The sequence below is a fragment of the Phyllostomus hastatus genome, unplaced genomic scaffold (genome assembly GCF_019186645.2).
Source record: "Phyllostomus hastatus isolate PE091 unplaced genomic scaffold, TTU_PhHast_1.1 phas_contig_58, whole genome shotgun sequence".
NCBI classification, from domain to species: Eukaryota; Metazoa; Chordata; class Mammalia; order Chiroptera; family Phyllostomidae; genus Phyllostomus; species Phyllostomus hastatus.
This window is the reverse complement of record NW_025333916.1, coordinates 27,211,376-27,238,534: the sequence shown is the minus strand read 5'-3', so window position 1 is coordinate 27,238,534 and position 27,159 is coordinate 27,211,376. Positions and strand designations below refer to the sequence as shown.

Here is a 27,159-nt window from a genome sequence, read left to right as displayed (position 1 = left end):
TTTTTCGCTCAATTGAATCTTCTTTAAATAAGTTTTTTTATGCTGTGCTAAATATTTTAATTGAAAATGAAAACTGCTGCTCACTTCCCAGAAATGTCCAGCCAACAATTTCATGTATATCCCTCCAGACACTTTCCTATGCACATACTGGTTGATATACACAAACAAAACAAATATACTTTTTAAAAAGCTAAATTTAAAAAACATATATTGCAACTAGCTTTTATAATCAACAGTATATTATGGAATGCTTTCATTTCAGAACATAAAGACCTACCTTTTTCTTTCAATTGCTTCATTATATCCCATGAACCACAATTAACCAATCCCCAAATGACAGATGTTAGGTCATCTCTATATTTCATATATTATGGAGAATGAGCAATGAACATACTTGTATATATTACCAGCTGCATGACCCCTCTGCCTCACTTCCTTCATTTATAAATGAAGGATTAAAATAGTACCAAACTTATACAATTTTTGCATGGATTATTTTTTTAAATACATGCAAAAGTCCTTACCACAGTTCCTGTAATGTGGTAAGTACCATATAAGTGTCAGTACTCATTATTTTGCCTCCTCATTTTAGCACTCTTTTCTTTTATGACACAAAATTGTCCTGGTGTTTATCCCACCTCTTTGGATGTTCCCTCTCATCTGCATGTTCTCATTCACTCCCAAGTATACACTTCAGGATAGTCCTAAGATTCAGAAATAAAACAATCTATGGACCAGAATATCTTTGTGAGAACTCTAGAGACCAGCTGTAAGACTAAAATACCCAGGCCAACATAAAACCAAGAAGGGATTCTAACAAAAATGGTAGGAGAATTCACAGAATTCAGCACACCAATTTGTGCCCCTGCCCAACTTGGGAGAGTACAATGTAAGTAGGAGAACTCCCATACCAGGACAGAACATAAGAATTTACTGAGCATTGAATGTTCTGGCTTATCTGGGGGCTGCCTTAGATACAGACCAGTCATTATCTCACGCAGCAACATAATTTGAAAGCCAGTGGAAACAGAGGCAAGGACATGGCACACTGGAGCTGCTGTTGCACAGGGAGAATGAGAGATTACTGGCCTCTGAGAAAATGTAGGGGGGCAAGCTGATTAGAGAATTTGAGACAAGCCAAGAAAAGATATACCCAGAAAAGACTTAAGAAGTCTAGAATCTCTTGTAGGGCTGATTGGTAAAGGTCTTCCCAGGCTCAAAGCTAGTTCATAAAGATTTGGAGAGGTAGTTGTTTATTCGAATGCCCAAATCTCAACAAAATATGACAAGGCATAAAAGAAACAGGAAAACTTGACCTAATCAAAGGACAAAATAAAATTCTAAAAACTGACCGTGAAAAAAATTCAGATCTTGGGAGGGAGGAGAAGAGGGCTGGATGGATGGGTTGGGATGGGAGTAAAAGATAGAAAATTGTACTGCAACAACAATTAAGATAAAATTACAAACAAAAACCAAAAAAACACTTTAGTTACATGTGTGAGAAATTGATACTTGTAAGAAAACTGGAATAATATTTTGTTATATTCTTCATTTCATATTTCAGAGAAGTATATTAGGATCTGTGTAAAGAAATAGCATACTTTAGAATAGTATTTGTTACATTTTTTATCTCATATTTTGGAGAGGTATACTAGGATCTGAGTAAGAATGAACAGCAAAAGAAAAGTAATAAATCATCATTACCATAATGACAACTATGGAAAACATATATGCTAGGGACCACAGGGCATGCCACCCAAACTTCCACCTTTAAAATGAGCTGCATAAGTTCTGAATTCAGTTCAAAGACAAGACTGTAAACAGAAATGAACAATTTCCTATCATGAAACCAGTTTCTTTGGAACTATAAAATTATTCATGAGAAAATTTTAAATCCTTTTAGATATACTTCCAAAAATATAATATCATTTCAAGAAAGTTATAATAAAAAAGTCAACCAACAAAAAAAAATTCAGATCTATGAATTATTGCCCAAGAATTTAAAATACATTTAAGAGAGACACTCAATAAGGTAAAAGAAACAGAGACAAATAAGTAAGATTAAAAAAATAAAGATTGGACAAAATGAGAATACCAACAAAGAGAAATTTCAAGAAATAACTAGCACTCTGGAGCTGAAAATATAATAACTGTACTGAAAAAGTTCACTAGAGTTTCAATAGCAGACTTCAACAGGCAGAAGAGAGAATCACCAAATTCAAAGATAAGTCATTTGAAATCATCAAGTCAGAGGAGAAAAAAGAAAAATGAGTGAAGAAACCCTAAAGGATGTATGTGACACTAGCAAGGAGACCAATACGTACATTATGAGTCCCAGGAAGAGGAGAAAGAAAAGGGGCAGAGAGAGCTTACCTAAAGAAACAATGACTGAAAACTTCCCAATCTGAAGAGAGAAATGGATATAAAAATTCTAAATCAATGCATTCTAACTAGGAAAAAGCCAAATAGACCCATACTGAGACACATTATAATCAAACTGCCAAAAGTCAAAGACAAAGAGAGGATCTTAAGAGCAACAAGAGAAAAGTGACTCATCTCAGACAAGGGAGCTTCCATTAGATTATGAGCTGATTTTTCAGCAGAAAGTTTGCAGGCCCAAAAGGAGAAGGAAGACATATGTATTGAATATACTGAAAGGAATAGAAACTGTCAGAATAGACTGACAGTTGTTAGAGAGGAGGAAGGTTAGGGGACTGGGTGAAAAAGGTGAAGGGATTAAGCAGTACAAAGGTAGTTTAATAATCACAGAAAAAAAAAGAATAATCACAGAGATGTATATTACAGCATAGAGAATATGTGATAAATGCGTATGGGGCCAGGTGGGTGGATACTTGGAAGCATTGGAGGGATCATTCTCTAAAGTACATGATTTTCTAACTAGTGTGCTACACGTCTGAAACTAATACAGAATAATACTGAATGTAAACTGTAATTTAAAAATAAAATATTAATTAAAAAAAGAAAAAAAACTTTTTATCATGAAATGCTATGTATGGCAAAACTGTCCTTTCCCAGCCCTGGCCAGGTAGCTCAGCTAGTTAGAGCATCATCCCAGTATGACAAGATTGTGAGTTCCATCCCCACTCAGGGCACATACAAAAATCAACCAATACATGAATAAAATAAATGGAACAACAAATCAGTGTTCCTCCACTCTCCTCCCCTTCCTCCCTCTCTTCCTCTAAAATCAATCAATTTTAAAAAGTTAAATTAAGAAAATAACTTGCTCAGAAAAGCAAAACCTGAGGGAGCCATAACTATTAGATCTGCTCTAAAAGAAATGTTAAAGGAGACTTTCAAGTTGAAATAAAAGGATGATAGATAGGAACACAAACACATATGAAATAATAAAATGGTAAATGTAAATATGTAAACAAACAGTAACCTATATTATTGTAATTTTGGCACATAAAGTTTTATGGATTTAAAATAACAAAAATATTTCATATACCTGAAACTAATATAAAAATATCAAATGTAAACTGTAATTGAAAAATAAAAAGAAAACATTTTGAACTGTAAAACTGTTCATTGGTATACAATATATAAAGATGTAATTTGTGACATCAATAACAAAGTGAGGGGGGTGAAATAGGGTTTTTGCATGCAACTAAAGTTAAAGTGTAATCATTTAAAAATAGAATGTTAGAACTAAGATGTTTTATGTAATTATGATGGTAAACACAAGAAATTCAGAGAATACACACAAAAAAAGAAATGAAAAGGGAATCAAACCATGTCACTATGAAATAGTAAAATACAAAAAAAAGGCAGTAAAGGAGGAAAGGAGAGACAAGACATACAGAAAGCAACAAAATGGCAATAGTGAGTTACTTAGCAATAACTACTTTAAATATTAATGGATTTAATGCCCCAATCAAAAGATAAAGTTTAACTAAATGGATAAAAAAGCAAGATCCAACAATATGCCGTCTACAAGTGACTCATTTTATATCTAACAGGAAAAAGATATTCTATGCAAATCATACCCAAAAGAGCAGGGATGGCTATTCTATCAGACAAAATAGACTTTAAGTCAGAAACCATTGTAAGAGAAAGAATGTCATTTTATAATGAGAAAAGGGTAAATTTACAAAAAAGATACAACAATTATATATAGTAGTTGGCTTATAAATATATGAATTAAAGCCCTAAACATAAGACCTAAAACTGTTAAACTCCTAAAAGAAATCATAGGGGAAGAGCTTAATGACATTGGATCTGGCAATGATTTCCGCAATATGACACCAAAGGTACAGTCAGCACAAGCAAAAATAGACAAATGGGACTCTATCGATCCTTAAAGCTTCTATGAATCAAAGAACACAGTCAACAGAGTGAAGAAGCACCCTCAGTAGTGGGAGAAAATATCTGCAAATCATGTATCTTGATAATGGATTCATATACAGAATACACAGAGAACTTCTACAACCCAACAACAAAAAAATCAAATTACTCAGTTAAAAAACAGGCAAAAGACTTACACAAAATGTCTCCAAACAGTATACCAGATGGCCAAAAGTCATGTGAGTAGATGCTCAATATCACTAGTCATCAGAGAAATACAAACCAAAATCACAAGGAAATATCACCTCATACCCATTAGGATGGCTACTATTAAAAAAAAACAAAAACAAAAACCCCAAACCAAAAACAAGTGTTGGTAAAAATGTGGAGAAATTAGAACCCTGTGTTTTGCTCGTGGCATTATAATATAGTGCAACAACCATAGAAAATAGTATGGCATTTTCTCAGAAAATTAAAAATTAAACTACAATATCATCCAGTAATCTCCTGGATATACATCCAAAAAAAACTGAAAGCAAGATCTTAGAGAGATATTTGCACACCTATGTTCACAGCAGCACTATTCACAACAGCTAAGAGGTGTAAGTAACCCTAACACCCTTCAATGAATGACTGGATAAACAAAATGTGCTACATGCAAACAATTCTGTCACATTCTGTGACATAAACTTTGAGGACATTGTGCTAAATGAAATAAGCGAGTCACAAAAAGGTAAATACTATATGCTTCCACTTACATGAAGTATTTACAGTAGCCAAATTAAAAGAAACAGAAAGTTGCCAGGAGCTGGTAAGGTAGGGGGAAAAGTTACTGTTCATAAGGTATAGAGTTTCAGTCTTGCAAAATGAAAAACTTCTGGAGATTTGTTTCACACAAAGTGAATTTACTTAACAATATCAACCTGTACACTTAAAAATGGTTAGGATGGTAAATTTTATATTATGTGCTTTGTGCCATAATAAAAAAATGTGGTCCATCCTCACAATAGTGTATCTTGCAGCTATGAAGAGGAACAGAAAATGCCACTGTGTACTGTTGTGGAATGCTCTCCAGGATAAAGGAGAAAGTGGAGCAAAAAGGATAAAGTGGAGAAATATGTAAGGTATTCTACCTTTACATGCAGGGAGTATACAAATAAATATACAAATACTTCTCTTTATATTTTTAAATGATGATTAAAATTAAGAAGAAATTCTTAATGGTTTTCTATGGGCAAGGGAGGAAAAGAGTACGGGGTCAGGGAGAGACTAGGCTGCTCTGAATGAACCTTGTTTTGTAGATGTGACTCTGGACCATGTAAACATTTCCCATAATTATAAAACAATATTAATTTTTTTTAATCTCTAAAAATAAAAAGCAAAATGGAACACATTAACCTTTGTAAGCTAGGAAAATCTACTTTAAAAACGATTAAAATATATGAAACAAGTATAGGCCTTGTTTGGATTCTATCTCAAAAATAAGAGGAACTTAAAAAATTCTTTTAACAATCTGGGAAATCTGAATACTAACTGGATAATGGATAGTATTAGAGATTTATTGTTAAAATTTTTAAGTGTGATAATAGTATTTTGTTTTTAAAATAGTCCTTACCAGAGTTCTGGCCAAGACGGAGATGTAGGTAGAAACACTTCACTTCCCTGCACAACCAAAAGAAGGATATCAACCAATTTAGAAACAAAAAACAACCAGAACTGCCAGAAAATCAAACTGCATGGAAGTCCAACAACCAAGGAATTAAAGAAACATTCATCCAGACAGGTGGAGGGGCGGAGATGGGCATACCATGGCAGAGAGGACTTGCCCCAATGTGGTGGACCAGGGGTCCCACATTCACACAGATAAACTGGGAGGAACAACTGGGGAGCAAGGCAGACCTCAAAACCCAGGGTTTCAGCACAGAAAACTAAAGACTCAAAACCTCTGGTTGTAAAAACCTGTGGGGATTGTGGCAGCAGGGGAAACACCCAGTCTCACAGGAGAGTCTGTTGGAGAGACCTACAGGGTCCTAGAACATACATAAAACCACCCACCTGGGAATCAGCACCTGGAACGGCACAATCCACTTGTAGGAAGCAAGGGAAGTGATGGGAAAGTGGGGTGAGAGCCAAGCAAGCAGCATTGTTCCCTCTCTGACCCCTCCCACGCATATAGCACCATGACGTGAAGTGGGTTGCCCCACCCTGGAAAATACCTAAGGCTCTACCCCTTACAATGTAACAGGTACATGGAGACAAAGAAATATGGCCCAAATGAAAGAGCAGATCAAAAGTCCAGAAAAAGAACTAAGCGATGAGGAGCTAGACAACCTATCAGATGTAGAGTTCAAAACACGGGTAAAAAAGATGCTCACAGAAATGATTGAGTTTGGTTGCAAAATGAAGAAATGGTCTTCATTCCATTCCAGAAAATGAAATAAAGGAAAATATATGGGGAACCAACCAGGACTAAAATCAACAATTTGGAACAAAAGGACAAAATAAACATCCAAGTGGCACAGAATGAAGAAACAAGAATTCTAAAAAACGAGGAGAGGTTGAGGAACCTCTGAGGCAACTTTAAATGTTCCAATACCCAAATTACAGGGGTACCAGGAGAAGAAGAACAAGAGCAAGAAATTGAAAGTTTACTTGAACAAATAATGAAGGAGGACTTCCCCAATCTGGTGAAGGAAGTAGAATTCTAGGAAGTCCAGGAAGCTCAGAGAGTCCCTAAGAAGTTGGACCCAAGGAAGCACAAACCATGGCACATCATAATTACATTACCCAAAATTAAAAATAAGGAGAGAAACTTAAAAACAGCAAGAGAAAATGGGACAGTTACAAAGGAGTTCCCATAAGACTATCAGCTGATTTCTCAAAAGAAAATTTGCAGGCAAAAAGGGGCTATAAAGAAGTATTCCAAGTCATGAAAGGCAAGGACCTACATCCAAGATATACTCTATCCAGCAAAACTATCATTTAGAATGGAAGAACAGATAAAGTGCTCCTCAGATAAAGTCAAGATCAATGAGTTCATCATCACCAAGCTCTTATTATATGAAATGTTAAAGAGACTTATCTAAGAAATAGAAGATCAAAAATATGAACAGTCATTTTTATGACAATAAACTCACAGCTGTCAACAACTGAAACTAAAAAACAAAAACTAAAACAAACTAAGCAAACAACTAGAACAGGGACAGAAACACAGAAATGGAGATCATGTGGAGAGTTATCAATGGGGAGGGGGAGAATGGGATGAAAAGGTGCAGGGAATAGAAGCATAATTGGTAGGCACAAAATAGACACGGGGAGGTTAAGAACAGTATAGGAAATGGAGAAGCCAAAGAACTTATATGTATGACCCATGGACATGAACTAAGTGGAGAAGTGGGGGGCAGAATGCTGGAGGGAGGCAGGGACACAGGGTAGAGGGTGATAAAGAGGAGGAAAAAAATGGGACAACTGTAATAGCATAATCAATAAAGTATACTAAAAAAAAGAGTCCTAACCTTTTAGAAATATACATGAAAACATTTCACAGATGAAATGATGTTGTGTTGGATTAAATATGTTGGGATTTATTTCAAAATAACCTGAGAGACTACATACAGAAAAGGGAGTGGGGAAAGGAGGCATGAAATTTAAAAGTTTTAATTGTTAAAGTGAGTGATGTGTACAGGGAGATTCCTTATATCCCTTTCTAGTCTACATTAATATGTTTTTAAAACTTCTATGATTCATGAATTTCTTAGTTGTCTTTTCAAGATGATTATCATGGAATGTGAACAATTATGATTAGTTAGAAGAGAAACCTGAAATGAAGTACAGTATATTACCTTTGTGAAAGTGACAGGGATGCTGGCATCCAACTGAATATGATCGGCAACCTCTGTAAACTGCTGCTGCTGTTTCTGCAATGTTTCCAGTAACCTTGTAATTTCTTGTTTTGCCAAGACAACTCTACAATCATCCTAGGAAAGACAAGACTGTATTTCTTATAAACAGTTAAATAAGGAAAAAAGAGATGTCATTTCATTAACATTCCAGTATTCAAAGTTAACTTAAATGTAAATTTGAGTAGCATAAAAACAATCAGGCATTAATAAATAATTTAAGAACCTATCAACAGAAGAATGAATAAATTGTGGTACATTCACAAATGTAACACAATATACTACTATGAGAATGAGTCACAATTACCTGTGATATGAATTTTACAAACATGATGTAGAGTATAAGAAGAAAAAACATATGGAGTTCATACTGTTTGTACCATTTATATTAATTACCAAATAGGCAAAAATAAAAAATGCATCAGAAGTCAGGACAGTAGTTTATCCTCACAGAAAAGGCAGGTTGTTACTAGAAGAAAAAGTCTGAGGGGCTTCTCAAGCATTGGTAATATTCTGTTACTTGATCTGAATGCTGGTTATACAATATTGTCCTGTCTGAAAATTCAGCCAGCTGAACACTAATGAACACATTCCTGTACTTATGTTGTACTTCTATAAAAGACAATTTTAAAATAATTTAAGATATATATGTATTAGTTAAAAAAAAAGAAAGGAAAAGGAAAGACAAAAGGACTATAGGTCAGATTGTGAAAAGCCCCCCTCTCACTCTAGATCCGCAGGCCTTCTCCTCAAAGTCAAACACTTTCCAGTTCCTCAGATGGCATTCCGGATATTCTACACATGTGCCAGTATGTTCCTCATTAGACAGAGATCTCCCAACAACATGTAAGCTCCACAAGTGCAGTGATGATGTCGATTTTTGGGTCACTGTTGCATATTCATATTAGTTGACAGAAATTCCATTATTACAGTTGCTCAGAACAAAACCATTGGTCATTCTTGCCTTCTCCTCTCTAATATATATAACCCATATATAACCTTTCAACAAGTCCTACTGGATATCCTGAAATGGCATTTCTAACTGCCACTAACCAAGCCACTGTTCTCTCTCACTTTGGAATTCTACATCGGCCTCCTAACCGCTGAACTCCTTCCTTCTATCTTTACCCTTCTTCAATCTATATTTTACACATCAGTCAGGGTGATCCTTTTAACAAGTAAGATCAAGTCATTGTTGTGCTCAAAACCCCATGATTTCCTTAGTTCAATCAGTGAAAACTGACATCCTTCCAATGGCCCACAGCTTTCTTTACATATAATCTCTATTACCTCTGATTTCGGCTTCTATCACTCCCTCTTCTGCTTACTCTGTTCCAGCCACAGTAGCCTCTTTTTGCTGTACCTCAAACACTCCAGGCACACTGCCCCAAGGTTTCTGCTCTAACCATTTGCTCTGCTGGAATGTTGTTCCTCCCAAAAGGGCTTGAACTAACTCCTTCACCTTTGAGTCTTTGCTTAAATCTTCTCTCAAAGATGTTTACCCTGACTAATAATGCAATTTGCTGTACTTTCACATTTTCTCTTTTTTCCTTACCTCATCACTTTTTCATATATTATATAATTTACTTATTTAGATATGGTTATCTAAATAAAGCTTGCCTTCTTGCTAGAATGTTAATTCCACAAGACTATAGTTTTTGCTTGTGTTGTTTACTGATATAGCCCATGATCTAGAATGTACATAGCATATAGTATGCACTCAATACATATTTGCTAAATGAAAAGATACATCCTCATTATTCAGCATCATGCCTTGAACTTAGAGGGGAGGGATGATTAAGTTTTGTTCTCAAAATCTGTAATAAATGTGTGATGCTACAACCATTCATCTGTTCACTTATCTCTATGGCAGGAACTTTTAAGAATATTGATAGGAGTTAGGGTTCTGTGGCCAAAAATCAGAACAAAACAGGTCTTCATGAAGAAGGAATCAAAGACTTCAATTTCATCAGCATTAGCATAGTAAGATAATATTACATCATTCACAATTACCAGCCACTTTGAAACTATGCTTCAGAAATTCTAAAAACTTCTAATGTTTTAGTAACTATGAACATACTTTCCAATAAAGTAGGTAAAAAACTACTTTGAAATTTTTAAGAAAATATGATTTGAATATGATCCATTTTGATTTTGCTGTGTAGCTTGATTACCCATCTGAACAAGTATATATTCACTTCTTTCTATCTAGATACGAAGAATTTAGAAATATTAAGATAAACAGGATGCATCCTATCAATATCTAGGGAAAATATGCATCCTGTATCATTCAGGTTCAAATCAAGAGACAAAAACCACACTAGTTACGTGAACAGAAAGAACTTAATATGAAGAAGTGCTAACTAGGTGTAGTTATTAACTAGGTAACCAAAAGGATAAAAGTAACTCTGAGTTATCATGGAAATAGCTACCACCCCCAGGGTTGGAGGAATAAAGGAGAGATGCTAGAAACTTACAGGAAAGGCCCCACGGAGCTCAAACTCAGATCTCCTCATATGAGGAATGACATTCACAGGGACCCCAAGCTAATGGACCTACAGGAAACCATCTCCACCTTCCAGTGCCTTTCATGTCCCTGTTGGCAGAGGCTAAACTAACAAGGAGCCAGCTGGCAAAGGAGACAAGTGGTTTATAGGGTTCCAATCCCAGCATCACAAAGCAGAAGATAAAAGAATAAAATTGAAACTCAACGACAACTTAATATATGACATACACATCAATTGTTACAATTCAATGTAATAAGGAATAAACAACAGCTCAAGACTGATGTAGTTACAGCCTAGCCACATTGAGATAAGTCTAATTAGATACTTAAGAGAAAAAAAATCCACAATGGTAAAAAGTTTAGCTTTAAAATAATCAGTAATGATAAGGTTGACTACAACTTATCAGGAATTCCTAGGGCAATAATTAGCCTTATATTGCCCTATGCATACCCAAAACAGAAATGAGTAAGACTGACATTTTTGTTAGAATAGCCCTAAATATAATTTATTTAAAAAGTACATTATCTGCAAACTGGGTAACAAAAGGCTTTTGCTAAAACCAAGACTCTTTCAACACATTTGCCCATTTCATGATGGATGATTTCCAAGCACACCTGCCCACACCTCACTGAGTGGCCAGCAGTTTTTCACCAAAACCTGTATGACCCCCTGCTCTGCCCTCCCTATCGACCCGATCTCACCCCAAGTGAATTTTTTTGTTTCCCCAGATGAAAAAAGTCCTCAAAGGCAAACATTTTGCTCATATGGAAGAGGTAAAACAAACAAAAGAAAAAGGCAGAAGCACTAAAAGGCATCAAAACTGAAAAGTTCAAAAACTGTTTTGAGCAGTGGGAAAACATCTCAGTAAGTGTACTGCATCAAATGGGAGAGTACTCTGAAGATGACTAAATTTTAAACATGTAAGAACAAGTACACAATTTTTTATAAATAAATTCCAGTTCTGGGGGTCCCTCAAAAACATAAAAATATTTATTAAAGTAATAAAATAGATTAGTGAGTATCTCTGGTAATTATCTATTAACCTTATAAGTCCTCCTTCTTAAACTATGTCCTTCCCATGTTTAAATCCCTACCTGCTGCAAAGTCTTTTCACAATGGAGACAGGCTGTTGAAACCTGGGACAACAAAATAGTCATATCTTCTTGTTGTTGCCTGAGCCAAATCAATTTTTCTCGAACATGGGCATCGACAACACTTAGAGCCATTTCTTCTTGACGACACAGAGTTTCATGTAGATCAGAAAAATAAGCTCGAACACATGACCGGGCATTCTCTGCAGTACCTGGTACCTAAGAAAATAAAAATAAGTTTTAAACAACTATAACCATAACAAAGATTATATATGTAAAATAAAGAAAATTCAAATACTATCTATATCTTTAAAAATTCTAAACTTTGTATCTCCACACTAGATCTTTCCCTAGACCAGAGTCTTTGGATATGTAACTATTGAAATGAATCTCAAGCAAAATGGAATGCCTAATCTCTATTCTCTCCCACTCGAAACCTAGTCACCGCAATAAGTGGGAACTCTATCACTAGGTTGTTCAAGACAAAAAAACTACAGTCATCTTTAATACTTCTTTCCTATCCCACAACTAGTTCCTCAGCAAATTCTGTAGAATTCAGAATATATACAGAACCTAATTATGCCTCATCACCTCCTCCTCTATCAACCTGACCCAAGCCATTATCATTTCTCACCTGATTATTGTAATAGTCTTCTAACTGGTCTCACCAGATCTAACCCTGCCCCCTACAGTGCATTCTCTATCAAGCAGCCAGAATGATCTTTTTAAAATGGTAAGTCAGAAAGGTAATTATTCTTCTGCTCAAAACTCTTCATTCCACTCAAAGTGAATGCCAAAGTCTTTTATATGCAGTGTTCAAAGACACACTCCCTGAGAAAAGGACCTCTGAGCAAGGACCTGAAGGAGGTAAGGAAGGAACCACATGAGCATCTTTGGAAAGAACATTCATGGCAGAAATAACAAGTACCTATAAGGCCCTTTGTGACCTCAACTCCTTCTATGACCCCTCAATAATTCTATTCTAGCTACACTTCGTCTCCTCACAGTTTCTTAAGCACACATCACGCACATTCCAACTTCAGGGCCCTTTCCACTTGCTTTTCCCTTTGCCTGGAATGCATTTCCCCCAAACATTGGCATGACTCCCTCTCTCATCTCCTTAGGTATTTGCTCAGTGTCACCTTCTCAGGGAATGTGTCCCTGAATACACCATATAAAAGTGCATTCCCCCTTTCCCTTGTTTTTCTCCAAAGCACCTTACTTCTGCCATAAGTATTTTACTTATTTATTGTCTCTCTCCCCATATTAGAATGTAAACTCTGCAAAAGAGAGTTTTTTGACTTGCACAGTGGTGTCTCCTCAGCTTGAAGAGTGTCTAGCACTTGGCATGTGTTCAATAAATATTTGCTAAAAGAATGAATAAAATATTTCCACTCTAGCACAACAATATCCAATAGAACTTTCTCTGATAATGGACATGTCCTATGTCTGTGCAGTCCAATATGGCAGGTACTAGCTACACATACTTGAAATACAGCTAGTGAAACTGAAAAACTAAATTTTAAATTTTCTATTTCATTTAAGTTTTAAATGATTTAAACTTAAATAACTACATGACTACTATATTTGACAAAGCAGTTCTAGCATTATTCACCAATGACTTAGCTTTAAATTTTTTTGGTTAACCAAAAAAACATTACATTTTGTCTGTCCTTGTATTTTATATTCCCAGCTGAAAAGATCCTTTTCTCTACAATTCAGTTTTTTTAAAAAAGATTTTATTTATTTTTAGACAGAGGGGAAGGGAGGTAGAAGGAGAGGGAAAGAAACATCAACGTGTGATTGCTTCTCACGCATCCCCCACCGGGTACCCAGCCTGCAACCCACACATGTGCCCTGACTGGGAATCAAACCAGTGACCCTTTGGTTCACAGGCCAGTGCTCAATATACTGAGCCACACCAGCCAGGGCTACAGTTCAATTTTAAAAAGCAACTATAACTACCACCTTAGTTTTTTCCTCCTCTTCATAGCCAAACTTAAAAATGAGACACACTCACTCACTCTTCAATTCACTGAAGGATATTTCCTCTTGATTATCTCACAGAAATAACACTTCAACATCCAAATTAAACATCACTTTGGTACCATTATCCCCTCCAAAAACTCTTCCTCCTCTGTCATTAGTGCATGATATCACCATCCACCCAGTTGGGCATAGTAGAAATCTAGGCATCTTGCCTGACCCTACACGTTAGCTGTCCAATCAATATTACTAATCAGTCTCTAAGACCTACCTATTCTACTTCTTTACAATCTCAAATCCATCTACTTCTCTCCATTCTCACTACTCTAGTAGTAGAATATTGGCCATAAATATCTCTCAACTGGATAATTCCAGCAACTGCTAATAGGTATTCCTGCTTCCAATCTTGTTGCTACTCCTATTCATTTTCTACATTGAAAAGCAACCTTTCTTAATGAAAACCTGACTATGTTATTCTTAAGCCAATTCTTCAATGGCTCATCACTTCCCTTAAGATAAAATCCAAACTCTTTTAAAACGGCTAATAAGACCCTGAATGACTGGCCCTTACTTCTCCAACCTCTTTTCTTGTCATGCCCTACCCAATACTCAAAGCTTCAACCATAGTGAACTCAGTTAAGTTTCTACAATATGTATAATTCACGCTTTCACACATTTTAACACATGCTTCCCTCTCTGGAACAACTCACTCCCCACTCTACACATCTCCCAAACTAAATCCCTTCAAATCTCGGTTTAGACATTACATCTTCTGGGAAGTCTTCCCTGATGTACCTAAATTATTGCCCCTCCTATGCATTGTCAAAGCATCCTGTACTTCCCTCCCGCAAAATAAAGTTACCATACTCAACACTCTCTCTCCATGACAGATTGTAAGTTCCACAAAGACAAAGACTTTGTATAAAAATTCTTTCCAGTGATTAGTGCAGTATAATTGCTCAATAAATACTAGAAGATGAAAGGTAAGAAAGAAAAGGGGTAAAAAGGTAAAGAAAAAATTTAAAAATTCATACATGTTCTGTGTGGGCCATTCCAAGTCCATCTTCTACTATTTGTTCTCCTCCTTCAATGTGTTGAACGATTCCAACTAACTTTCTGGAATAATCTGAGATTTCCTCAGTGAAGGTCCGTATGCAATGAGCCATATCTAAAATTGATGCTCGGATCTGGTTAGCTTCTGGTTCCAATACTGAATGCTATAAAATGTAACATAATTATAGAAAGGAACTCTTATTATTTGACTAATGATATAAAAAAACTACTTAAATCATTCCTATTAATAAAAAAAGCATCAGCTACAAGAGGCTTTCATAACACATTTATAAAAAGCACAGGGTACAAAACACTAATTTGCTCTCACCCAGTAACTATTCATCTTGCAAAGAAACGATTTAAAATTTATAAATCCATTTATTACTAAACAAGAACCTAAGAGACTCTCTACAATTTTATCACAAGCAATAGTTCATAAATGGACATAAGTATTATCAACACAACCAGGGCATTATGAAAACATGCTCATGAAGAAGAGATCTTCTGTTTCCTGCTGGAAGGCTATTTTTCTTTAAAGAATCATGAGGCCTCTCTGCTGAAACTGTTGTTTTCCAGAAATTAAATCTGTTGTTTCTTTTCAGTCTACCAAGTTCAACTTGTTCATCATTTAACTCTTCTTCAATCCCTACTTTTAGCATACAGAACCAAGTCAGTGAAAACAAATGTTGGGCTAGCAAATTAGGTAGTCATCCAATTTAATAATGTTCATACCTTGTGGCCTTGGTGTTTTCCATATTCTTTGCAGACACAGCACATAAGTGGGCTAGTTTGACAGCCTTCTTCCAAACAAACAAACTCAATGGCATGCACCTGATGCTGAGAGCACATGGTTTTCTCATGAGGTTTATCAGCAAGAGGCACTCGCCTGTGTTTTGCTAATGTCTTTGTAGAATGAGTAACTTGCGAACACTCTGAGCACAAGTGAGTTGCACATACAGTGCAATATACCGATGCAACATGAGCTTCATCTTCATCACAACGAATGATGCTCTGATAAACAAAAACATTTAATGTCTTAAAACTGAACTCCAATTGCTATAAGTAATGTGATAAATTTTGAAACATTAAAGCTTATGTTCTTTTTTTTAACTAATTAGCCTTTTTATATGAAAATACATGGGTGCCCTGGCTGGTGTGGCTCAGTGAATCGAGTGCCAGCCTGTGAACCAAAAGGTTACCAGTTCAATTCCTAGTCAGGACACATGGCTGGGTTTTGGGCCAGGTTTCCAGTTGGGGACATGCAAGAGGCAACTGATCAATGTATCTCTCACATCGATGTTTCTCACCCTCCCTCTCCCTCCTTTCCCCTCTCTCTAAAAATAAATAAATATTTTAAAAAAATTTTTAAAGAAAAATATTTGGGTACTTAAATACATAGGTCATTCACTACTCATCTGGGAAAATATTAATTTCTATAGGTGAGAAGCTACTGCCAAAATTGATTATCAATCCATGCTATGAATTTGAGGCCAAAAATAAAACTATTCTCATAGATTCAGTCAGAGTAAAGATAACTTCCACAAAATCCCCTTACTTTACACATAAAAAACTGAATAGAGGTTAGAAGTCATTTTTAAGACTAAAAACATTGACATTAAATATTACACATACCCACTGCTGTAAATATTATGTGTCATGATGATGTATAGAAAGAAGAAAAGCACAAATGCTATTGAGATAGCAAGGAGTGTGCATCAAAGCATCAATGAAGCTTTTAAAACCATGGCACCAAGAATCTAACCTGAAAAGTACTTATTTTAATAGGTTATAGATGAAGTGAGAGCTTGTGTACTTTTTTCTAAAGCTTGACAGGTGAGTCTATTGCACAATTCTGGTTAAAAGCCACTGATTTAACCAGCAAATAAGTAAATAAAATCTTCATTATATATAAGCTTTTACATATTATTTCTAATGTTCATAAATTATTAAAAGCTTCAAGTTTAAAAATTTTACAGGTCAGATAATCAAGAATGCTCTGGATATTTTCACTGAATAATAAAAGGCCATAATTTGAAACACAGAGATCTGGTATAAAATTTTCCAGAAAAAAAATTAGGAAATACATCAAAGATAACAATATTACATTAAATAAAAAATGAACCCATGGGTTAACAATGAGGTCAAAAAAGAAATCAAAAGCTACCTGGAAACAGATGAAAATGAACAAATCTGTGGGACAGAGTGAAAGCAGTCCTGAGAGGAAAATTCATAGCATCACGGGCCTACCTTAAGAAGTAAAATCTCAAATAAATGATCTAATCCTACACCTAAAAGAACTAGAAAAAGAACAAAAAACAAAGCGCAGAGAAAGTAGAAGGAAGGAAATCATAAAGATTAGAGAGGAAAAGATAACATAGACATATATATATTACACATACATAATGTAATATATGATCATATATGTATTTTATATATATATAAAAGATCAATGAAACAAACAGTTGGACCTTTGAAAAGATAAACAAGGCTGACAAACCTTTAACCAGACTCATCAAGAAAAAGAGAGAGAGGACCCAAATATTGTAAATAAAATCAGAAATGAAAGAGAAGTAACAACTGACACCACAGAAATGCTAAGGAATGTAAGAAAATACTATGAACTCTATGCTGACAATGGAAAACCTGGGCATAATGGACAAACTCCTAGACACATGCAATCTTGCAAAACTGAATCAGAAAAATAAGATCTGAATAGACCAATGAAATCAAGTAATGAAATCAAAGCAGTAATCAGAGATTCCCAGAAAAAGTCCTGAGTCAGATGACTTTACAGGCAAATTTTACCACACATTCAAATAAGAACACCTCTCTTTTTTAAACTATTCCAAAAATATTCAAGACTTCCAACCTCATTTTATGAGGCCAGCATTGTCTTAATTCCAAAACCAGATAAAGATACTACAAACAAAACAAAATTACAGGCCAATATCCTTGATGAACATAGATGCTGAAATCCTCAACAAAATATTAGCAAACTGGATCCAGCAATACATTGAAAATATCATAAACCATGGTAAAGTGTGATTTACCCCAGGGATGCAAGTTTGGTACAATATTCACAAATCAATATGTATGATTCACCACATAAACAAAAATCACATGGTCATACCAACAGACGCAGAAAAAGCATTTGATAAAACCCAGCACCCATTAATGATAAAAACTCTCAGCAAAGTGGGAACAGAGGGATCTTACCTCAACATAATAAAGGTCATATATGACAAACATACAGCCAACATCATACTCAATGGGCACAAACTAAAAGCATTTCCGCTAAGATCAGGAACAAGACATGGATGTCCACTTTACCACTCTTATGCAACAGTGATCAGACAAGTATCTGTCATCATTCACAGATAACACACCATATATAGAAAACCCTAAAGACTGCACCAAAAAAAAAATTACTAGAACTGATAAATGAATTTGGTAAAGCTGCAGTATACGAAATTAATATTCAAATATAGGTGGCATTTTTATACACCAATAATGAACTGTCAGAAAGAGAAATTAAGAAAACAATCCCATTTACTATTGCAGAAAAATAAGTACCTAGTCTAGAAATAAATTTAACTGAGGAGATAAAGACCTGTACTTGGAAATCATATCATACTGAAGAAACTGAGGAAGATACAAGTAAGTGGAAGCACATACCATGTTTATGAATAGGAAAAATTAACATAATTAAAATGCCCACACTTCCCAAAGCAATCTATAGATTCAACACAATTCCTACTAAAATACCAATGGCTTATTTCACAGATCTAGAATATTCCAAAAATTCATATGAAACTACAAAAGATCCCAATGCCTCAGCAATTAATATTGACAAAAGAGGAAGAACAGACAACGGAGTAAAGACAGTCTCTTCAATACATGGTGTTGGGAAAATTGGACAGATGCATGGAAAAATGAAACTAAACCACCAACTTATATCATACACAAGAACAAACTTAAAATAGATAAAAGACTTAAATGTTAAGTTGTGAAACCATAAAAATCCTTTAAGAAAACATAAGCAGTAAAATCTCAGACATCTCTCATAGTAATATTTTTGCTGATATACCGCTGGGCAAGGGAAATAAAGAAAAAAATAAACAAATGGGATTATGTCAAACTAAAAAGCTTTTGCACAGCAAAAGAAACCATCAACAAAATGAAAAGGCAACCTGCTAAATGGGACAACATATTAGCCAATGATAATCTGATAATGGGTTAATTTCCAAAATATATAAAGAACTTACACATACTACACAGTAAGACAAACAACCCAATTAAAAAATGGACAAAGGACCAGAATAGACACTTCTCCAAAGAGGACAGAGGGCCAATAGACACAAGAAAAGATGCTCAATACACTAATCATCAGAAAAATGTAAATTAAAACCACAATGAGATATCACCTCACACCTATCAGAATGGCAATCGGCAATCAACAAACACCAAGTGATGGTATAGATGTGGAGAAACAGAACCCTCCTGCACTGCCGGTAGGAATGCAAATTGGAGCAGCCACAATGGAAAGCAGTATGAAGTTACCTCAGCAATTCCACTTTTAGGAATACATCCAAAGAAACCTGTAACATTAATTTGAAAAAAATATATGCACCCCTATGTTCACTACAGTGTTATTTACAATCGCCAAGATCTGGAAGCAGCCCAAGTACCCATCAGTAGATGAGTGGCTAAAAAATGCTGTGGTGCATTTACACAGTGGAATACTACTTGGCTGTAAAAAAAGAAGGACATCTTACCTTTTAGAACAGCACGGATGGACCTGAAGACTATTAGGCTAAGTGAAATAAGCCAGTCAGTCAGAGAAAGACAAATACCTCATGATCTCACTTCAGTGTGGACTCTAATGAACAAATAATTTAACAAACAATATAGAAACAGAAGCACAGATACACAGAACAGACAGACGACAGCAGACAGAGTGGAGGGGGATTGGGCGATCTGGGTGAAAAAAGATGAAGGGATTAAGGAAAAATACATAAATGACACACAGATATGGACAACAGTATGGTGAAAGCCAGAGGGAAAGGGGCGTGGGAGGTAGAAGAAGTGGGCGAAGGGGAGATAAACAGGCACGGAAAGAGACGTTACTTTGGGCCACAAGCACATGATGCATATGCACATGACGTTGTATTGAGTTGTACACCTGAAACCTGTATGGTTTTACTAATATATTGGATATGAAAAAAGTTTAAACTGCTTTATGTGCAATTATGGAAAATGTGTACATGTAAAATAAAAAAGTCATGTCTTCTGTTTTCCAGATCTGACAAATAATTAGATATTATTCTATATTATTCTAATGTCTTTTGAAATACAGATAAAAGAGCATGTGAAAGAGCTGCAAAAATTTCACACCAAAAAAAGAGTGGTTCAGTTTGAAATTCATTTGAATGATATACTTACATAGAGAAATCATGACTTAATAAAAGAGAATTATATGTAGGTGTATTCATAAATATCATAAAGATATTTAGCAGTATTAACTCTCTCAGGAGCAAGTGCTATCTTTAAGGCATTTTGCTTCTACACTACACAGCCTCTTTCAGAGAGTTCCTTTTCTTTCTTTGTGCTTTACTGTTGACTGGTTTACTTTTGCAGCCTCTGCTTCAATGTAGCTTACATATCATTCTTACTCTTCCATAATCTTCTTACTCTGACCTTTCTGGGATAGAAAGGAATTATGATAAGGAGACAAGTTTATACACACAAAAAAACAGAGTTTGGGTATAGTATTAACAGAGAATTCAGGTTTCCATTTTACTTTTGTTCTCTTGGGAGTATTGTTGCCTGAAAAACTGTAATGTAACAAAAAGTTGTGTTTTGGGATCCTACCTGCTGGAGTGAGTTAATGTTGTGCTTTTAATGGCAAATATTTTAAGTTAAAAGAAAAAATTCATGCTTATAACAAATATTTCATCAAGGTCAATCAATACCTCTCCAGATATCCCAATGGCTTCTTCTGCAGCACCATACTGACCAATATGTCCATTCTGTAGTCGTTCCAAAAGCTCCAATAAAGCAAAATTTTTTTTCAATCCCCAGACACCTGAATCTCCTAGAATAAATATAAAAACTAAATCACACAGAATGCAATCTTAATCATTTTACCTTATACCTAAATAGTAATTTCTAAGTCATAGTTTAGCCATTAATAGTCTAAATTTTAAAAACACAAATATCCCCCATTTTATTTTTATGATAGAACAATTGTGTTAATATTCAAGGTCCTGGCTGGGTGTTCAGTTGGTCAGAGCATTGGCAAGGTTGTGGGCTTGATTCCTGGCCAGGGCACATACAAAACTCAACCAATGAATGCATAAATAGGTAGAACCAACTGATGTTTCTCTCCCTTTTTTAAAAAAAATTTTTTAAGTTAAAAAAAAAACAACTCCTCAGCATTCTAAGTAAAAACATAATTTAAAGTTCTATTATTTTTCTATTATTTAATTTTATATACCCTATTCTATCATTTACTTTTATATACCCTATTCTGTCACTAACTTTTACTATATATTCTAAAATAAGTGCTTTGAAAATTTACATCACAACTCAGGATCATATATCATATATATATAACACAAACAAAAATTTCACATATCAATGTTCACCCTTACAGTGTGTAACACACTGATGTTTTTAGGTCTATTTCTATTTTTAAGATCAATTAAGATCACAACCAATTAAATTGATTTCATGACCACAAATAAGCTATGACTTATGTTTGAAAACCTCTGTACAAAGGACTTAACCTAAAATAACTCCATCTCTAAGTAAATTGAAAGTAGAACAGCTAAAGATAGTCTTTTCTCCACCCCTCATCTAACCTAGAACCCCACAGTAGCCAATAACTACATAAACTCCTCACACAGATACACTACAGCAAGACAACACTCCCTTTTAGGTAGGTAAGACTCTAGGCACATTTGAATAAGGAACAATGCTTCTGTTCCCCAGAACTGGCAATAAAAGGCCAGGTGAATAAGCCTATATGCATGCAATCACATTCTCATTCTCTCAATCTCCCTCCCTCCCTTTTTCTCACCATCGCCATGTCTGTCTGTGTGTCTGTCTCTCTCTCTCTCCTTGACCCTATAAATAAAAACCAGATCCTGCAGCAGTCTGTCATATTTCTTACGGTAAGCTTTTTTTTCTTTAAGATTTTATTTATTTATTTTTAGAAAGGGGGAGGAAAGAAGAAAGAGAGGGAAAGAAACATCAATGTCCAGTTGCCTCTCATGTACCCAGTACTGGGGATCTGGCAAACGACCCAGGCTTGTACCCTGACTGGGAATCGAACCCGTGACCCTTTGGTTAGCAGGCCAGCACTCAATTCACTGAGCCACACCAGCCAGGGAATGTTATGGTGAGCTTTTATGCAGCAGCTACTACCTGACACATAACTGCCACCTAATATATATATTCACTTAATAAATGCATACATGAAAGAATGATGGGGTCACCAGCTACAAGACTCCTCTTCCTGTTGGCCTATCTAGAGAGACAGAAAAAAAGCAAGGAAAAGGAGAAGGGAAGGGAAGGGAGGGAAAGGAAGAGAAAGAAAACAAAAGAAACCATTTCTTGTGATTCTCAAAAAAAAAATTCAAATTAGGTTAAATATCTTCAGCGTCCTCTGACTTTCACAATCTCCTTTCCCAAGAACCTCTATGTAGCTGATGCAGCATTTCGCCCTCAACTATGTCACACAACAAGGCTTTCTCCTTAATCACTTCAGTTTTTCACACATGTTCTATAACAAGCTGAGCTGTATCTACTTTATATGTAAGGGTTAAGAAGTATAATAAGAGAGTCCTTTACTTAAATATATACTGATAATTTTCCAAATATTGTCACTATATAATGAACATAAAGACATAAACTCCTAGCAGTATGTAGTATGTCACTAATATTTCTGTAACTGTCAAAATAACTCTAGAATCTCAATGGTTTAAACAAAACAAAGATTTACTTTTTGTTCATGCAGCATATTGGGTTGGGGAAGACAAGAAAGGTTGTGTTTCCTACTGCCCATGACCAGGGACATGGAGCACTAAGCCTCTAACCACCTGGGCCACCTCATGTAGGAGGAAGAAGAATTCACTGTAAACCATCATAAAGCCTTTCTTTTCTTTTTTTTTTTAAGATTTTACTTATTTATTTTTTTAGAGAGGGGAAGGAAGGGAGGGAGAAAGAGAGAGAGAGAAACATCAATGTGTGTTTGCCTCTCACATGGCCCTCACTGGGGCCTGCAACCCAGGCATGTGCCCTGAGAATCGAACCTGTGATGCTTTGGTTCGCAGCCAGCGTTCAATCCACTAAGCTACACCAGCCAGGGCTCATAAATCCTTTCTTAACAGCTCTGTCTGGAAGTTTGCACTTCATCCCATTCATATTTCACTGGTTAAAAGGAAATCGCACAGCCATACCTAACTATAAGAGAGTAGGGAAGTATAACTTTACCATGTGGATGGAAGAGAAGAACCAGAAATATTGCTGAAATGCACTGATAACTACCACAAATAACTACTAATATTCTTCTTGGACTAGAGAATAATTTTGATTCACATTAATAGTAATTGTCTTCTCTAAAGGAGGTATTACAAATGATTTTTTCTTCTTTATACTTTTATAGATTTTCAAATATTCTGCATTGTATACATAATTTCTATAGTACAATTAAAAATAGATTTTTTAAAATAATGACATGAAACCATACTAACACATATTCCACAGGCTAAAAATCACAGTAAAAATCTAACCTACAAGCTACACTAATTACAATCTATATCTAAGGCACAGTTACTAGTTTATTTTTTCTAATGTTGATATGGTAGCAATCATGTTTAACTTCAACCTAGGCTATAACTAAATTTTTGGCTATAAATTTGTAACTAAAATTCTTTGTCACAAATTTCTAGTTTAGTTAAACAGTGAGGGGGATAACAACCCACACTGTAGTATTTATATAAGGAAGGTACGGTACCCTCAAAAAGGTAGAAGGGTCCACCTTCCATTTACAAAACATTATTTCTAAAATGTATATTTATTTTTTTTTTTAAGATTTTGTTTATTTGTTTTTAGAGAGGGAAGGTGGGGGGAGAGGGAGGGAGGGAGGGAGGGAGAGAGAGAGAGAGAGAGAGAGAAACATCAATGTGTGGTTGCTGGGGGCCATGGCCTGCAACCCAGGCATGTGCCCTGGCTGGGAATCGAACCTGTGATGCTTTGGTTCGCAGCCTGCGCTCAATTCACTGAGCTACACCAGCCAGGACTAAAATGTATATTTCTAAATAAATATTTCTAGATAGTTTTCTATAAATATGGTATGATAAATATGTATCGTACAGAATAAAAGGTCAAATAAAAGAATGTTGAAATACAAATACCTCCCCCTTTGCCCCTATTATTTTTTGGATAATAGTAAGTTAATGTTATTTATAATAATGATGCTAACGAACACTGTCCTATATTAATTTTCTGGCAAATGGACATACCACATATTTATTTAAATCAAAGATTACTAAAACCTTAAGAAACCTATTCATTCCCTAAAGAAAACATTTGTAATCATGTTTCTTAGCATTTTAAAGCTTTCCAGTCTAAAAATCTACGTATTCTATGGGTATTCTTGCTTTCTCTTTTGGAAGATAAATTATTTTGAATGTGTTCCACTTTACATAAGGTACGACAGCCTTAAAACACTGCTACTGAAGACCTGAAATAAAGTGACAAATTTATTTATTTTGAAGAAAATTCTGATATCAAGAGTACACTTATGGACCTTATGTTTATAAAATAACTGTTAAAATGTTAATGTTATTATTTCCAAATCTGGCATCTCATAGTAATAATTCATTTTGAAATATATACAGCAAAGTTTTAAAAGTATGCATGAAACTAAAAAGAAAAACCAAGACCTTTAAATTTATATAAACAGAAAACAAGTAGTCATCACAAGCTAAAAACACTTTTGTTTCTGATACCAGGAAATAAAAACATACTGACACTCAAATTACTTAATTGTATTTTCATTATTGCCCTATTAATTTATTAAGGAGATGCTTTTATTGTATCAATGGCTTCAGGCAAATGAATTTTCTTATTTTTTTGAATAAGGTTAGCATGTTTCTCTCAGGGTATCTTAAAACTCTTCAAATATAAGTAAGTATTTAATATAAACATCTTAGAAGATGAAATAAAATTAGTACCTAAGAGTGAGCTAGTTTATACTTACAAGACTACTGGCCTTAATAGAAACTGAATCCTTCTTGGAGTTATATAATTTTAAATATCAAGTAGAAAGAAATTTATTTCTATGACATGTATATTCCATGAACAATTTCAAACCCTCAACATATACATATATTTTCCTACCTAGATCTGTTACTTGTCGATCAAAAGGACAACGGATTGCTCTTCCATGAAGAGGCAGGCGGGTGAGACAGTCGTGACAGACTGTGTGGCCACAAAGCAGAAGGCGAGGAACTTTGTCTCCTTGCAAAGAGAATACATCTTCACAAACTCCACACTCCAGCACCTAATATTTGGAAAGGGAACATGTGGTCTTCAAGTGATTTTAAAAGCATACACAGTTTAGTTTTTTAAAAAGCTGATTTAATATATTGAATAAATCTTATTATATTACTTTATTTCTCCATGAAAAAATAAAATTGTCTAGGTTGTAAAACTTCAAATCACCTTTTATCATTTCATCTGACAGATCCTACCAAAATTAAATCAGACTGAAGTCTCCTTGAAATGTTAAGTGTTAGGAACTAAGATAATGTTGTAAATTAACATCATCTTTATATTTTAAAAATTATGACTTGATTAGTTATATCTGATCTGTAACAATATATCATTCTCCCAAACATGGGTTACTAAACAATTTCTCGGCAATTAACCTCCAAAACATCATCAATTTGAACAAAATAATTTGAAGTATGTGCAAGGATGACAATTTACCCTTCTAAATGATAGAGAACATGTTAATCATATAATGTAAAGGCAAGAAAGCAATCACCTTTGACTTCAATTTCAATTCCTTGTTCTCAATCAATAAATTGCCATTGGGTTAGAAAATATTTTGTCTATTACAGATACATGATTTGCCGAAGGCCACGCAGTCAATCAAAAGAAAGGAGCCAGAATCAGCATATTTTGATTCCTAGACCCATGAGTTTATGTTTTATAATTAGTCAACAAACTATATTATATCAATGAAAGATTTTGGTACTTTTATTTCTTAATATGTCTGAAGTGTTTCACAATTTTAGTTAAGAAAAATACACTGAATTGTTAAATTGTACCACAAACTCCTGTGCCTTCCATCCATGACCTGCTACAATCTGGTCTCTATCCTACTGTTTCATTCCCATCCCCTTTCAGAGTGTATTCTCCGACTGTATCAAACAACTTACAGTTCCCAGAACATGACAAACTGTTTTAGCTACTTTTTTCCTGCCAATGCTGAGGATATAGCTAAATAGACACTTTTCCAGTGAATTGTTTTTTACATTAATAAACCAACAAATTCCTAAACACCAAATCTCTCAGGACTACCACAGCTCAGTCTAACTGAAATGACCACAGTATCCTTGGGGCCCCTATGTGCCATGAGTGTCTATCTTAACAACCAATTAATACCTTTAATGGCTTTCTAACCTGTCTTTACTGTTAGAACAAAGAGCCCTCAGAAACAGAGTATTCCAAATACCAACACCAATGGGCTTATAAAATAAAGTACAACAAAAAAATTTTAACCAGTTTGGCCAACCATCATCCCCAACAAATACAATACACAAGGTAAAAACAGCAAACCCAGAGTAAAAATCAGACTTAATCCACTAAAATTTGAATCTTAACTACAATTATTTTGGACGTACTTCCACGCACTTGGATGTGTTTGCTTTGACAAGCAAACATCTTTCACTGTAAATACATAGATAATTTATCATTGGTTTGCATCCCGGTATGGTTCAAAAAAGTTGAAAGGTAACACATGTTCACCAAAAAAGGAAATAAAACAGTCTTTCCTTTAAATATATGAAAAGATGTCCAATTTCACTCAAAACACTTTAAAATGCAATTAAAACTACACCAGTATACTTTTTCCCAGATTCAATAAAAAAAGTTGATAACAGCTCTGGCTGGTGCAGCTCAGTGGATTGAGTGCTGGCCTGTGAGTGAACCAAGGGGTCATCGATTTGATTCCCAGTCAGGACACATGCCACTTGGGGGCGCATGAGAGGCAACTACACATTGATATTTCTCTCCTTCTCA

The 27,159-nt window shown here is 35.0% G+C and overlaps 1 protein-coding gene across 1 annotated transcript in view; it reads right to left on the bottom strand.

The window, feature by feature from the left end:
• TRIM23 (tripartite motif containing 23) overlaps positions 1-27,159 on the bottom strand; it is a 36,159-nt gene that overhangs the window by 6,226 nt on the left and 2,774 nt on the right. Inside the window, exons 2-7 of the mRNA XM_045848290.1 lie at positions 25,252-25,414; positions 20,817-20,938; positions 15,577-15,855; positions 14,826-15,008; positions 11,809-12,024; positions 8,151-8,285 (exon numbers count right to left, since the gene is read on the bottom strand). Coding sequence (XP_045704246.1) covers positions 8,151-8,285; positions 11,809-12,024; positions 14,826-15,008; positions 15,577-15,855; positions 20,817-20,938; positions 25,252-25,414 — 1,098 coding nt within the window. The remainder of the gene's footprint in view (positions 1-8,150; positions 8,286-11,808; positions 12,025-14,825; positions 15,009-15,576; positions 15,856-20,816; positions 20,939-25,251; positions 25,415-27,159) is intronic.